The 16,382-nt window shown below is 41.0% G+C and overlaps 1 protein-coding gene across 1 annotated transcript; it reads right to left on the minus strand.

Annotated features, from left to right (window-relative positions):
• Nucleotides 1–390: 390 nt before the first annotated feature.
• On the minus strand, nt 391–11,643 carry LOC117505159 (zinc-binding protein A33-like). The gene is made up of 8 exons (XM_034164713.1): nt 11,426–11,643; nt 9,580–10,040; nt 9,006–9,197; nt 8,791–8,886; nt 6,605–6,838; nt 4,484–4,631; nt 3,881–3,907; nt 391–2,507 (listed from the first exon to the last, which is right to left on the minus strand). Exons 2-8 carry the CDS (start codon nt 10,036–10,038, stop codon nt 1,969–1,971), a joined length of 1,695 nt encoding a protein of 564 aa, XP_034020604.1. The 5' UTR covers nt 10,039–10,040; nt 11,426–11,643; the 3' UTR covers nt 391–1,968.
• Nucleotides 11,644–16,382: the final 4,739 nt, after the last annotated feature.

A 16,382-nucleotide genomic window follows, 5' to 3' on the forward strand; every position in this document is an offset into this window, starting at 1 on the left:
TTTGCAGTGAAGAGGAATTTTCAGTCACTGTGTTCTTCATTATGGTGAAGGATTTGCTTTTAATCTGCATCTGGTGAAGTGGTTCATGTACCCTGGAAATTAAAGTCTATTTGTAATGAAGAGGATACCAGATGATTAAGTCTACATGTCGGTGAACTGTTCATTGTCTAAAGGTCGTGTGCTATTTCATCTGTGCCCAGGTGTGTCTTCTCCATCTCTCTACCCAAGACCTTCTCCTTAGCTCCAGTCTTCACTTTAGTTCATGAAGTTGTTCACTTTCTTGTAAATTGTTTTCTGTGTGCTGCCGTTCTAGTTCTCATACTATTGACATAACACATTGAGCTAAAAAGACAAATTTGACTTCCAGAAATTGAAGATGCTCACAATTTATTTTTATACCATCTTTATTGTAAAAGCTGACAAAGGTGATGTAAAATCGTGTTTCATAGAAATATAATTACAAAGTCCTCATACCAATCAAAGTTCAGTAAAAAACACAAAACAAAACACAAATAAAAAAGAGGTTGTTTTTAAATACACTTATATATTGTGCACTGTTGTAACCCAAAGGAAACAATGCCATAGTCCTGCTTTTAGTACAAGAATTACAATAACCCTTCCAACCATCCAAGGACATGCAGGTTAGCTGAATTGGAAACTTTATAATTGTCCAGGTCTTCCTTGTAAAAGGGATCTTGATCTCAATGGGACTAACCTGGTTAAATAAATGTATAGTTTTAAAAACGCTTCATTGGTTAAGTGTGTAAAGTCTCTCTAAAAATGTTAAACACTGAAAGAAAAACCGCCTCAAAGTCAAATGATCAGACAGCCAAGGCCAGATTCTGTCTTCTCAGGAAGTCAAGTCGAACAAACGTACAACCAAAGAAAACTATCCTGTCAATCTAGAAGATTGGCATATAACGCTTAAATTTACCTCACAAACCTGGTCCTGCTTTAAGCCCTTCTGTTTGTTGTAGTTAATGTATTTAATCATGAGTGATGCAACAAGTATTTCCTGATGAATCTCACAGTGTAAAGCTGTACAAAGAGCAGCATTTTCTTCTTCCACTTGAATAAGACAAAGTATAATTTTCTCCATTATTGACTTGACACCATTGGTCACTACTCCCCCATTGTGACCCACTGTTGGGTCACAATGGGGTCACAATTATTCTACACAGATTACATCTTTCAGATTGAAATGATTGCAAGATTTGAACAAGAGAAGACATAAAAGCCACAGATGATTGCGATGTCATTTACCTAAATCTGGGTTTGTAGTGATGTCTGGTGATTGATTATTTATTTATTTTTATGAGGATTTCATGTAGGTGCCTCAAGAAAATGTATCATGCAGGTTGCATTTAATACTAAATCACAAAGTGTGTCATTGTGGCTCAAAATGGCAGATTGAGAGGGCTGATTTAGTTGCACTATGACTCAAACAAGGTCTCTTAATTATCTCCTGAAAACACGACATATTTTATTAACAGTGTGCAAAATGTAGCAATCTGACTTTCCAAAAATTTCCATTCTGTTGGAGCCACATTGTATAACCTGAGATTTTATGACATTGCTGACATATATTTAATGATCCTGACAGTCCCGAGAACCTTCTCTGACAGGTAGCTATTTAGGGTGTGGGCACAGTTTACTTTTCTCCTGAGAGCTGAATCAAGGCAGTTGGTGACTGGGCATCAAAAACAATTTCATACATCATAGTTCATGAACCATGAACTCTGCATGAGCAAATATGATGCCTGTTTGCAAAAATGATGCAAACATGATGTCCAGTTAATGAGTTTGTTCAGTGGCAAATTAATGGAATTTATACAATTTGAGCCAAGGTTTTTCAGGCTAAATGCAAGTATGTCTCATTGTGTTAGCCATTTTATTTTAAGGGACTGAAGGCATTTTTAATTTGCACATTATAAAACCTGAGTTTGCCAGTTAAGACTATTTTCAGTGTCAAGTGTGTTTAATTGGAGTGATCACGAGTGGGGATGTGTTTTTCCCATCGTGAGTGAGACAGGGGCTGAAGATCGGGTGTAGGCTTTCGCTGAAGGTATCTGAAAACGTATAAAGATGCATGTGTGACTTTACATCATAGAAAGAAACTTGACCTCGTTCGTAATCTAGAAAGATTCCGACTTTAGTGGGCTGTGATGTTAACATCAGAGTCAGGCGGGATTCTGCGAGGGCCTTGACCTCGCCGTTCTTCAGCCACAGGCACCAGTATCCTCCCTCTGGACTCAGGTTGATGTCACCCTTGCGGCGGGCTGAGGAGCGGGCCACACCCAGTGTCCAGGCTGTCTTGCGTCCTACATCCACTTCCCAGTAGTGCCGTCCAGAGCTGATCCCTTCGCGGCCCAGGACAAACAGGGCGGGGCTGAAGCGCTTTGGGCCCTCTGAGTGGGCGGTCTTGCGCTCTTCATACTTCACTTGCCGTCCATCTTCAGACACAACTAGGTGCCTCTGAGCTGTGGAAGGGTCCATAAACACCTCACCTAGGTAGAGCATAGTTGGATATGAGTTGTTACTTTTAAACATTTTAATCACTTCAACTCACTTTAATATTGCAACAGTTATCATGTTATACAGAATGGAATTAATGGCAGCATCAATTTCATCAATCACTTCATTGTCATCATGATGTTACTGATCTTGGAGTTAACAAAAGTAAGCAGTGTCCAAAGTTATCATGGCTATCATATTAGCTTGCTATGTCCCTTAATTTGTTATTATGAAGTTCTTCCAAACTGAAATATAAAATGCAGAAAGATATACTTTTGTCAGTTGTAAACAGTATTTTTTTTGTGTTAAATTAACACTGCAGTGAGTGCATATGTGCCATCCAAAGGTGTGTTAAATGAGTTCTCTCATAGTGTCTATTAGTAGTGATAAAACTTGATTTGTCATTCTAATACATTTGATTCAACACTACAATAGAGTTGATTTAACTGTGTTTTGAATGGGACCACATGCTGCACTGTTAAATTAACACTGCAAAATTGACTGTGTAGCAAACATGATTTCTTTCAAAAGGTTTAGTTTACTTGGGGACAGCATAGTGGCTTAGTGATTCGGATTGTTGCCTCACAGTAAGAAGGTCATGGGTTCGATTCCCACCTGTGGCCTTATTTCTATGTGGAGTTTGCATGTTCTCCTCCTGTTTGAATGGGTTCTCACCAGGTGGTCCGGCTTCCTCCCACATCCAAAGACATGCAGGTTAGGTGGAATGTAAACTGTGAATTGTCTGTAGGTGTGCATGCGGGTGTGAATGTGTTTGTTTGTCTGTATGTGACCCTGCGACAGACTGGTGTCCTGTCCAGAATGTAACCCACCTCTCATGCCCTATGACTGCTGGGATAGGCTTTAACCACCCGTGCCTCCTAATTGGAGTAAGCAGTTGAAGATGAGTGAGTAGTTTACTCAGTTAGCAAGCTAGCCTAGCATCCGGCAAATCCACTCCAGCTAGCTTTGCTTGTTAGCATGGAGATTGTTTCAAAAAAGACTTTTCCTACTCAGTTACTAGCAAATGTTGTGTTTTGATTTACTGATTAACAGCAGACATGGGTTGGAAACATCTCTTCAGTCACTGGTTCCTAAAGTGTGGGTTGTGCCCCCCTGGTGGTTCAGAGGTAATAAAAGCTTAGGATTGAAATTATGTTCTTTATTTTTCTGACCTACTTTAACGTATTACGTATATGAAAATACTTCATTTTACATTGTTGTCAGTCATAATTGATTAAAGGATTTCAAAGTGGGCCCCAGTGTTCATAAGTTTGGAAATGGCTGTCTTTAGAGTTTGATAACTGCCCTTCAAAATGGATAACCTCAAACAAGTATCAGCAAGATGACAAAATGACATCGTACTCACTTGAGTAGTTCTGCAATTTTCGGAGCTCTGAGAGGGAGAAAGGGGAGGCAGAGAAACAGCTCAGTGTGAGATTCGTCTTTCAAATCAAAGCAAATGGAGTGTTTGTGTAGAAAACCTGAGTAAATTCTCAAGAAGTGTTTCTGTCACTCATTTCAGTCATGTTCAAGTGGAGGAACTGTGGAATCTTAACACTAGCCTCCACATGTCCAGTATGTGCAATATGTGTGAGTCAGGGTCTGTGTGCGGATGGATGAGTCGCTCTTCTATTTTAAGACCTTAGTCTACGGACCTACATAGTCACTGTGGTTGTGGTGGACACTCTGCTGTTAGCATAGGACGTGGACAGTCATTTTATAGTACAATATCCCAACGTTTATTCATACTTATGTCCTAATGTATGCGCGTCAACGTTAACCTGTGACTGCAGCAAAGTGTGGTGTTTCTGTTATTCTGTTCTGCCTGTAAGTGAGACTGTGGACTGTGCGGTTATACAGTACGAGTCACGATATCTGCTTATTCACACTCTGAAACAGACAAAACTAGAATTCAACAAAAACTATAGTGTTTTCATCTGTGATTTAAACTCTGCGTACGTGCACTCACCTTTCCCGTACAGTCTCTTGAGCTCCTCCTGGAAGTTATCGATGAGACTGTTAACAGATGAACGAATGGTTCCCAAGAAGAGGTCGGTGTTGATGCTGACCGCTGACCAGTCTGTGGGCTCAGGTGGAGGCGTCAGAGTTGTTAAATTCTTTATTAAATGGAAAAGAGAGTTCACATGGCATAAAATTTACAATTTAAAAACACCCCACTAGGTTGTTTGTGAAAAAAATGGGTACAGCACATTTGGAAAGTATTCACAGTATTTCTCTGTTTCCACATTTTATGTTACAGCCTTATTCTAAAATGGAGTAAATGAAATTTTTCCCTCAGAATTCTACTTAGAACAAACACCCCATAATGACAACATGACAAAAGTTTTTTTTTTTTTTTTTTTTTTTTTTTTTTTTTTTTAATTTTGGCAAATCTGTTAATGAAAAACTAAGAAAGCACTTGTACATAAGTATTCAAAGGGAGGGAGTAAAGGGAGTTTTTCCTTCCCACTGTAGCCAAGTGCTTGCTCACAGGGGGTCGTTTTGACCGTTGGGGTTTTACATAATTATTGTATGGCCTTGCCTTACAATATAAAGCGCCTTGGGGCAACTGTTTGTTGTGATTTGGCGCTATATAAAAAAATTGATTGATTGATTGATTCACACCCTTTGCTCAGTACTTTGTTGATGCACCTTTGGCAGCATTTACAGCCTCCATTCTTCTTGAATATGATGCCACAAGCTTGGTGCACCTATCTTTTGGCAGTTTGGCCTCATTCCTCTTTGCTCAAGCTCCATCAGGTTGGATGTGGAGCGTCGGTGCACAGACATTTTCAGATCTCTCCAGAGATGTTCAATCGAATTCAGGTCTGGGCTCTGGCTGGGCCACTCAAGGACATTCACAGAGTTGTCCTGAAGCCCCTCCTTTGATATCTTGGCTGTGTGCTTAGGGTCAGTGTCCTGAAAGATGAACCCTCACCCCAGTCTGAGGTCAACAGCGCTCTGGAGCAGGTTTTCATCCAGGATGCCTCTGCACATTGCTGCATTCATCTTTCCCTCAATCCCAGTTCCTGAAAAACATCTTCACAGCATGATGCTGCCACCACCATGCTTCACTGTAGGGATGCTGTCTGCTTTCCTGACGCCTGGTGTTCACGCCAAAGAGTTCAATCTTTGTCTCAGCAGACCAGACAATTTTGTTTCTCATGGTCTGAGAGTCCTTCAGGTGTCTTTTGGCAAACTCCAGCTGAGCTGCCATACTCCTTTTACTAAGGAGTGGCTTCCATCTGGCCACTCTACCTTACAAGCCTGATTGATGGATTGCTGCAGAGATGGTTGTCCTTCTGGAAGGTTTTCCTGTCTCCACCTAGGAATGCTGGAGCTCTGACAGAGTGACCATCAGGGTCTTGATCACCTCCCTGATTAAGGCCCTTCTTTCCTGATTGCTCAATTTAGATGGGCGGCCAGCTCTATGAAGAGTCCTGGTGGATCCAAACTTCTTCTGTTTACAGATGATGGAGGCCTCTGTGCTCACTGGGACCTTCAAAGCAGCAGAAATGTTTCTGTACTTTTCCCCAGATTTGTGCCTCTGAGACAGTCCTGTCTTGGAGGTCTACAGACAATTCCTTTGACTTCATGCTTGGTTTGTGCTCTGACTGTCAACTGTGGGACCTTCTATGTAGAGAGGTGTGTGTTTCTTTCCAAATCATGTCCAATCAACTGAATATACCCCAGTTGGACTCCATTTAAGCTGTAGAAACATCTCAAGGACGATCAGTGGAAACAGGATGCACCTGAGATCAATTTTGAGCTTAATGGCAAAGGCTGCTAATACTTGTGTATGTGATTTTTTTTTTTTTTTTTTTAATAAATTTGCAAAAATCTGCAAAACCTTTTTCGCAATGTCATTATGAGGTATTGTGTCCAGAAATTGCGAGGAAAAAATTAATTTCATCAATTTTGGAATAAGGCTATATCATAACAAAATGTGGAAAAAGTGAAGCTCTGTGAATACTTTCTCGATTCTCCACACAGTATTTGTGATATATAAATAGACGTTTCATGTTTTTCACATAGTTGTAATTGATTCACTTTTTAATGCTTTAAAAGGTATGCTGTAAATCTAAACTACCTGGAGGAAGACCACTTTGTCTTTAGTCTTTGCGAGGGCGTCCAACTCATTGCTCCTTCTCCTGAGGTGGCTCAGCTCGTTCTCCAAACTTCGGGCCTGCTCCTGAGCGTGACGTTCAGCCTCCCGTTGCTTTGTTGTGATCAGTTCCACCAGCTCCACCTGACTCTGCTCCAAAAGACGCTGCAGCTCTGCGTACACCTGCCAGCTGTCCTCCAACTCCTTCTGAGAGCTCGTCTACAAAGGAGGTGACACGGGGAAAAAGGGCTTTGTGAAAAAACACCACAAGACCATATTCAGTCAAGATGGCTTCAAGTGGAGATGCATCACAATTGCATCTTTTGTTTTGTTCAGCATCTCCTGAGTCATCCTGCTAAGTGTTTGTATGTGTCACCTGTTCAACCGGACAAACTGGTTACGTCATCTGCCAGGAAAGATGCAGAAAACCACCAGCTCAAACTTTTACTTGCAAGGGTTTCCATGTTACTCTCCAGTGTCGCTGTCTGCAGCTCCAGTCGTTGTATGTGGTCGTGTGCACATGTATATACAGTACACAAACAAGAAACACATGCTGGCATTCAATGCCCCGGCTGGTAATTTGAACTCAGAAGTAGATTAAAATGTCCACATGTAAGAAAATAACTGGAGACTAAATCAGTATTCCGCTGTATGAATTATTTCATTGGCAAATTATTTGAAAAAGTAATATACAGTACATTAACACATTTCTTTGAAGTGGATTTATTTTCTTGAGCTTACTATTGTTTTCTCCAGAGAATGGCACACTCAGTCATCCAAACTTTCAAAAGCATTTCATAAAAACTGTTTTAATTTCATGAACTTTTACATCCCTTACATTTCAAAGTTTTTTTTTTTCCAATATTTTGTATGTACTGCTATTAAAATGTAGCGTTCATAATGGAACGCATAACTAAGTAAGGTGAATAAAATTTCACCTGTAGCCTAGAATGATTTGCCACATGCAGTAAGGACTGCTAAATGTTGTGGAGAAGAATAAATGTCCATATGAAAAATGTACTGTGAGAAATATTTAGTGATTTGTGGTTATAAAGGTGCAGCATGTCAGCTTTTACAATGATTACATTATAGTGCACATCATGGTTGGGACACGTATAAAAAAAAAAAAAAGAGATCCATTAAGTGGTTCCTGAGATACTAAATAAAGAGCTTAAAATAAAAATTGAAATTTTGTATCCATAAAATTGGATCTATCCAAATTTTGAAATGACAGATACAGATGAGAGTTTACTACCAGAATGATGTTAAATATAAAGAAAATCCACTGAGTGGTTTCTGAAATTGAGCCATGGAAACACACACACACACACACACACACACACACACACACGAACAGTTCTGTTAACTCCCGTATAGTTCTGTTCACCCAGTAGCTGATAACAATCGTCTCTGATTTACAAGTCTCTGTTTAGCAGGAGTGCAAAAAACTGGGTGTGGAAAACTTAAATGCTAAATGTCAACATTGGTCAAACTGGTTGGACAACCTCAAAGCTGGATCAGAGTCAATTTATGCAAAGAGGAAAATACTCAGCCCTCCTCCTTCACCAGCCATGAACACAATGACAACACCTGCCCAAATGTATTTCAGTATTTTCTAACAAAGCAGAGAAATATGTTATGGCTGTCTTAGTACTTTGATCAATGTTTTAAAGCTCCAGCTCCTCAGGCTCCATTTGACTGCTTGCATTAGAGTTCAACTTAAAGTAAAACTAAAGGTTTTGAGTCCTGCCACTCAATATCGATATACAATGCAATCTCAGTGACTTTTCTTTCTTCTTCTTTAAAAAAAAAAGACAATTAGGCTAGCAAAGTATGCCCAAACATATTAATTCACATATTGGCTGTTTTAAGATAAAAAGGTATTTGACTGGTAACACCAGATACTGAAGGTTCTAGTATTTGATATGAAAAAGTGGTATTGTGCCATCCCCTAGCATGAATATAACTTGTGATTGGCCATCAATGTTAATTTGCATATCAAAGCTCATTTAAAACTGAGCTCCAAGCAATAAATAAATAAATAGTCTCCTTTGGGGAATCTGGGAGGATTGACAGGCTGCAGTTCTGAAAACAACGTAAATCATGCCGGTGTGATTTAAGCATTAAACATTTAACAGCTGAAACTCTGCTGGATATTATGCACAATATACCTGAATGACCTTGATGGATTGTTTAATTTCATCCAGTTTCTTGTTTCTCTCCTTGATCAAGTGTTTCATCTCTGACCGTCTCTTTCCCAAAATATTCTGCAAGACAAAAAAAACCTATGTAAACACACCTGTACTACTTGATAGGCAATTGATGATTTAAGCAATTTATTCAGGAAACAATACCTCAAAACTGAACAAAGTGTCACAATGCTTACCACCTTCTTCTTCCACTCATGATCGATGGAAACTATTTCGTGGGATTTGTGTGAGGCATCAGCACAGGCTTTGCAGACACATGTGTGGTCAGTGCGGCAGTAGACTTCGAGGAGGCGCTCATGTTTCTTACAGATCTTATTCTGCAGGTGGAATGTGGGTTCGATCAGTTGATGAGAAGTCAGGGACTTTACCTAAGGAATAAGGGGAGACAAACCTGTCAGATGAAATAAACAATGTGGGCAGGGCAAGCCCAGGAGTGCAACGCTTTTAATTTAGATTAAACAAATCGCTCAAACACTCACTCACTACCCAATTTGCCTTTGAGTAAAAATGATATTCCCCAGCAGGCTGTAGTTGAGAAACTCTGAGGCCTGATTCTGTGTTAAAATCTAATAGTTACTGCAAAGTTTTGCTTAAAGACTTCATACCTTACCTGGATTTCTTACCCATCTACCAGAAATTCACAAAAGATGAGGAATTCAGTAGAAAACTACGTCATTTTAGTGACATTTCAATATAAACTTCAACATGTGAATAGTGACAAATTCTATATCTCTGTAACCCTAAACTGACCTTCTTATGATGTCTGAGGTGGGTCTCGCAGAAAGACCCAGGACAGTTCACACAAGACTTCATTGCTTTTAATTTCCTCCCAATGCAGGCATCACAAGGAACATCCCCAGCCTGGGCAAACTCCCCGGTGTCTGGCCCTGGGGAGTTTGTGAGGCTGTTACTTCGAACCATTGTGGTGGACCCTTGAGATGCTCCTTCAGCTCCCCCAGAGAGCATTATGCCCTGGAATTGCGAGGAGATTTCAGCTAGGACGCGATTAACGCTCATCTCTGGTTTCTTGGAGTAGCTCTTCTTGCACATGGGGCAGAGGAACTTCTTGCTGTGGTTCCAGTAGCCCTGAAGGCAGGCCTTGCAGAAGCTGTGGCCGCAGGGAGTGGAGACTGGTTCCACGAAAATCTCCAAGCAGATGGAGCACTGGAACTGATCCTCAGAGAGGACCTGGGGCACTGGTGAGGTCATTCCTGGAAGAAAGATAATATTGTTTGGTGAGCAAATTAGAGCTTAGTGGGGATCAAGAACAGGTCCAGGTTAGGTACAGAAGCATGCACTGGTGCTGCACATAGCTGTATCCACCACACAATGGAACGGACCCTGTTGGTCTCCACCTAGGCAGAATACTAGTATATCCCCACCTCCCAAAAGTAGCCAGCCAAGTGAAACATGATTGATTTTATTTAGTAAAATTCATTGACACATTGTATGTAAATTAAAATTCACAAGGACAACACAAGAAAGTGACAGATACACTTATTGCCGTTGTGGTCCAATGGAACACAATAGGACGTGGTTGTCCTATTGATCTTTCCATGTTGCTGGGGTCCTAGAACACTAAGGCACCAACATGCTCAGTTGTGTCTAGAGAATTTCACCACATGGTCAAAATATTGTAGCTGACATTCCCTGAGCATGTGAATGGTGCAGATTGAGTCGCTTCAGTGCTGCCCATTGAATTAGCTCTTTGTAGGGATCAAGAATACTTGATCCCTTGTATTTTTTCAGCAATGTTTCTTTAGTTATTTCAGTATGTGAATAAGGTGCTCTGCACATTGAAATTTCAGGGACTAGAACGTTGTTGCTGATGCTATTCTATTATGCTATTATGTTGATGCTGTTCTGCATCTTTTGAATAATAAAAATGACAACTTCTCTGCAATTCCATTTTGATCAGGCTGAACCTGTTTAGAGGTATCTAATGTTGTCACATTGTCTGTCTTATATGGTGTGACCATTTCATAAACAGATTTTTTTGATGATCTATGCAAACCTTAATTACAGCACGTCAAATGGACTCCCTTTTTTGATGTTGCATTTCTTTTCTGTAGAAGGGGAAATTAAAAACGTCATTGTCTCCAGTGGTTGTGTAAGAAAATATGTGTGGAATGCAGAAATGCAGGACCTTGTGTTTTAGAGCACCTACCTCAGGTTCAAAAGGAATCAACTCCCAATCCTACAGTGTGCCAACAAACACCGCCGATTGTGTTTAAATGAAGCTTAAACCAAATTTAATTGAGAATCTGTATTTGGATTATCCTTCAGAAGTCCTGTGTTTTTAAATGTAGGTTAATCAAAACACACGGTCCTCTGCGCTGTATTAGCCGCTGATTTAGATTTAAACACAGAAGACATTTCAGAACATTTTCATACCAGCAAATTGAAAAAAACCCCCATCAAATATTGATTTTGTTTAAAAAACTAAAGTCTAATAATTGAATGAGCAGCTCTCCCAAATGTTACATTATAGAAATGCTTTTGGACAGACTCCATGTTTTCTCAGTAAACCACCATCTTTCTAATGTTATTATGAGCAATAAAAACCACTAAAAACATCAAAGGAAGTAGAACTTACTCTGTGTGTTTTTCTCTGACGTGGAGTCGTGCAGTCTCTTACCTTTGTGTACTTTGAATCACAGTCCAACAGGTGCTACAGTTTTCCTGGAGCTTTCAGTGTCCCTCCCACTCGGAGCAGGACACACCCAAAATCTACACACATCTGCCCTGTATTAGGACGCTCTAACCTCTCACTCCCACGGTGTAGACAGAAAAACACCTAGAGCTGAGAATGAGTTCAATCTGGTACTTAATAACATTTTCTACCAGTTTTTTTTTTTTTTTTTTTTTTTTTTTTTAATGGCAATAACATGCACATTATGCTGTCAAACCTGTGGTTCTCAAAATGCATTCCTACAAGTTTTCCCAAAATAACAAATGTTCAGATATAGTTAATAACTTTATGTCCCGTCACCTTCATGTGTCCTGCATGTGTTTGAAGCTTTCATTGCAAGCTTCAGGAAAGGTAAACATGCCACAGCAACAAGTTGTAATACCAATGTCAGCCACCACGGCAGTACAAGGATGTACAAAGGTGCTCATCTGAGATGATAACAGAATGAAAACATCAGTTTATTTTTTATTATTTTAATGAGAACCCCCCCAATGACAACAGCAAGAAAGAAATGTCAGATACATAAACGTGGACAATTCTGACGTGCATTTTCTTTTATGTTACACGGTGAAATTAAAGTTTGCATTTTACACAAGATGTGTTCTCAGAAAATGAATTCTTTAGTGGTTCTGCATATATTTTTAATGTTACATTAAGTGGATGGCTTAAAATTCAGGTTAGGTCTGGGAGCATATGCTGGTGCTGTGCTTTGTTACATCCACCACACCACAGAACCACCCCTAAGTGCTGGATGGCAACCACCCAGGCAGATAATTAATCCATCTCTGCCTCGCTAAAGTAACCGTCTACTGCAGCCAGGTGAAGCATGGGCGTGTTCTTGTCCTTCAACAGCCACTGGGGTCCACTGAGACACCTGTGTGCTGGATCACACACACACAGACAGATGTTGTACCTGATGTTCTATCAGCATGCTGCGGGATACTCCAGTATTTATGTTCATCTGTAAAGTTTTTTTTTTTTTTAGATTTTTCAGCTCTGATGTCAGGGTGCAGTGTGGTTGTAGAAGCTGCATATCTTTATCTTCAACACTAGGGGGAAGGCTTCACCTGAAAACTTGTACCTGCTAACACTTTACATTCATGTTGTGTTTTTACTCTTTCCAGTCGCAGATGCTCTTGTGCTCAAGAATACAGGAGCGTAACAACAGAACTGGTAACACTGATGTATTATTTAAGCACAAAGAAAGCAAAAATAGTCCTTGCTGCAGCAGAACAAATGCACTTTACAGTCAGGGAGCGTGACAGCAGGTCACAGCTGGTGTTGTGTCCAGTTAAAAGAATAAGAAAGAATTTTATTAATCCCGAAGGAAATTATTTTGAAAAAACAAAAACAAAAAACAAAACAATGGCAAAAATGAGTACATGTTTATGCAAAATGACTGAAAGACACTTGCACAAGATGTTTGGCAGTATTGCACACAGCAATATGTTATGACTGCATTCAGCTCTTTGGTTAATTAAATAACAAATGCTGTTAAAATGACAAGTTATTCAAGAATCTGAGGCAATTCTGACATTGTACGTTTTAGCACATGTAATTTATTGACCCATCTGATTCTGGTTTTGATTTTTTTTTCTTCAATTTGTTCTGTTATGAATCACCATGTGTTTGAAAATTCACTGCAGTGTTGTTTAATTCTGCAGATTTTTAAAACGGTCCTATCTCTCATCTAACCTGCACACATCATCACACTGATTTTATATGTGAATGTGTGTGCGTGCATGTGGATCTGTGCATAGCCCTTCAGTGTAGATTGTCGCATGATATTTTAAAGCTATAAATCCTTGGAGTGCTGTTTCTGCTTTTCCTTCCTGTCAGTGTCAGTCAAAGTAAATATATTCTTCCTCCTCTTGCCCAGCTTGTATTTGCTTTGTCCATTTATTTCACCTGCTTTCTTTTACACCCCTCTTGTTTGTATTCTTCCTCACCCTGCATATTTTCCATAGCCCCATTCAAGATTTATAAATAGAAATGATATCCTTTGCTGTGTCTCTCGTATTCTCTTGTGGTTCTTGATTGTTCTTGTCTTGTGTGCATGTCGGCACATAGCAGATTCTCTGCTGGAAGCTACGCTGCACTGTATTTTTCCTGTCTGTTAACTCCCCCATTCCTGCTGTTGCACCATCTTCTCTTCTTTTTGCTCCGTCTTTGATTTGAAGACCTAATATCTACAACTGAGTTTTTTTTTTTTTTGGCTGTACTTTCTCCTTGTTCTCTCCCCTGCAGCTTCACCAACGTTCTTGAGCTATGTCCACCCCCTCGGGTTTACTTTTTCTGCCTTCCTTCTCTTACTCTGGTTTCTCAGAGAGGATATCGGAGCTCTCACCTTCTTCAGAGGATTCGGGAGCACGAGTGAGCATTACTGATAGATGGTGTGGATAGTGTCATGTTGCCTTTGTTACTGATAACCTCACTGTGCCCCACAAGCAACCGCAGGACAAAACTAGCAGCTGAAATGATGCTGCTGGGACTTGAAAAAGTTTGGAGACAGAATGCTTGATGATGATGTGCCTCCTCAGAATGCAAGCTTACTTTGTATGCTGGAGGTGTAAAAGAAATCAGCAGGCTGCTTGCCTTGTTAATGTCATTCTGAAGTAAGTGGGTTTTATTTCTTTTATTTTCACACACTTGTGTTGTACTTCATGATGTTCCACAGAAAATTTTGCACAGTAAAAACCGCTATACCAGAATGCTACAAGAGTTTATCTCTGGATAGAGTTGATTAAGCCTGTTTGTTTGTAGTGGGAGCATATGTTGTGACACCGGAGTGTTATGCTGCAAAAATTGTATATAAGAGTGTATGTGAGTAAGTATATATGTGTGTGTGTGTGTGTGTGTGTGTATATATATATATATATATATATATATATATATATATATATATATATATATATATATATATATATATAGTGCATCCAGGAAGTATTCACAGTGCCTCACTTTTTTCTTATGTTACAGCGGTGGTGTCCAAAGACATTACAAAAACTGGTTTTCGCCTGGTTCCCTGACCAGTATGACTGAATCACCCTGTTTAACAAGGCTTGGCTCCTGGACTTGATTTGGCGCCCGGAGGCACCTCCTCTTCCGGAGATTGATTATTACTGTTTGGATTCTGAGGACAACTTCAAGTCAAACACTGATTGTGATTTAGTCTCTGTAGATGATGCAGGCGCATTTGACCTTTGCAACAGCGCTGACATTTCTTTTTTGATCAGAGAGCTGTCCCTAGAGTTCACTGTCAGTTCAGACTGTATGGAAAGGGACAAGATATTGGGCACTGTAGACTAGATCATTCAACCTGAACCTGACCTTGTTATTGCCTACCCTGATCTTAGCCGAATCACATCACTTTTCAGAAACGGCTTCCTCCGTACATAGAGGATCCCATGGACTTCCTTTATTACCCGGACCCAAAGGACTTTATTACGTTTCCTGGGACTCCTGGTATCCGCTCCGTTCAGCCTTCCGCTCTGCTCACAAACTTGACCATTCCTATGCACACTACCTACCTTCATGCTCTGAACCAATCATAACCATTCACTTCACACTCACAGGTATTCAGTCGACTCTCCCTCTGCTGTCTGGCAACACCACCATTCCCCGACCTCCGTTTTGGACCAGCATTCCACATGCCTCGGCAGCCAGCGGCGTTCCATGTGCCTCGGCAGCCGCCAGTGTCCTATGTGCCACACCAGCTGCCAACGCCCTCCAATCCTCTTCATCCACCATTCTCACCAAGCACCACCACTGGCACAGGTGGTGCTAAGATGATGAGGGACACACAACAGTCTAAGCCTGGCAGGAGGGGTCACATGCCAGCTTCTGAGGAGGCTGCAGCCCTTCTGAAAGTGCCTCTATCAGCGCCAGCTCTAGAGGAAACAGCTGGGTCACACAACGGTGGTGATGAGGCAGCTGAGGAACAAAGTGCCTCATCACATCTTTTTCTTGGCTCCAAACTACGCGCGTCATCACCTTCTTCTCCTGGTTCCAAGGTGGTCAAGGAACGATGGGTCCTCGCTGCTCTGCACTGGCAGTCCGTCTCCATTCCTGATGATATCTGTGCTCTAGAGGCACCGGCCGACTCCCTTCCCGATGATGTTGCTGTTGCAGAGGGGCCGTCTGCCTCTGCTCCCGTCGGTGTACCCGTGGGGCCGTCCTCCCGACGACGTCGGTGTACCCGTGGCGCCGTGCGACTGTCTTCCCGACGACGTCGGTGTTCCTGTAGGGTCACCCAGCCGTTGTACTGAAGATGTCTGTGTTTCAGTGAGACCGTACGGCTGTCGGTCCGACATCTGTGTTCCTTTCCTGTGGGGCCGTCCCACCATCCGTCTGATGATGTGTTCCTGTGGGGAAACTGGCTATCCTCCCAACGACAGTGTTCCAGTGGGGCCATCCGGTCATCCCCCTGATAATGTCTGTATTCCTGTGGGGTCATCCAGCTGTCCTCCAGATGATGTCAGTGTTCCATTGGGGTCGTCCTTCCGATGTCGGTGTTCCAATTAAAAACGTCATTGTCTCCAGTGGTTGTGTAAGAAAATATGTGTGGAATGCAGAAATGCAGGACCTTGTGTTTTAGAGCACCTACCTCAGGTTCAAAAGGAATCAACTCCCAATCCTACAGTGTGCCAACAAACACCGCCGATTGTGTTTAAATGAAGCTTAAACCAAATTTAATTGAGAATCTGTATTTGGATTATCCTTCAGAAGTCCTGTGTTTTTAAATGTAGGTTAATCAAAACACACGGTCCTCTGCGCTGTATTAGCCGCTGATTTAGATTTAAACACAGAAGACATTTCAGAACATTTTCATACCAGCAAATTGAAAAAAAAAACCCCATCA

Source organism: Thalassophryne amazonica, chromosome 23, assembly GCF_902500255.1.
Source record: "Thalassophryne amazonica chromosome 23, fThaAma1.1, whole genome shotgun sequence".
In the NCBI taxonomy this organism is placed as follows: domain Eukaryota; kingdom Metazoa; phylum Chordata; class Actinopteri; order Batrachoidiformes; family Batrachoididae; genus Thalassophryne; species Thalassophryne amazonica.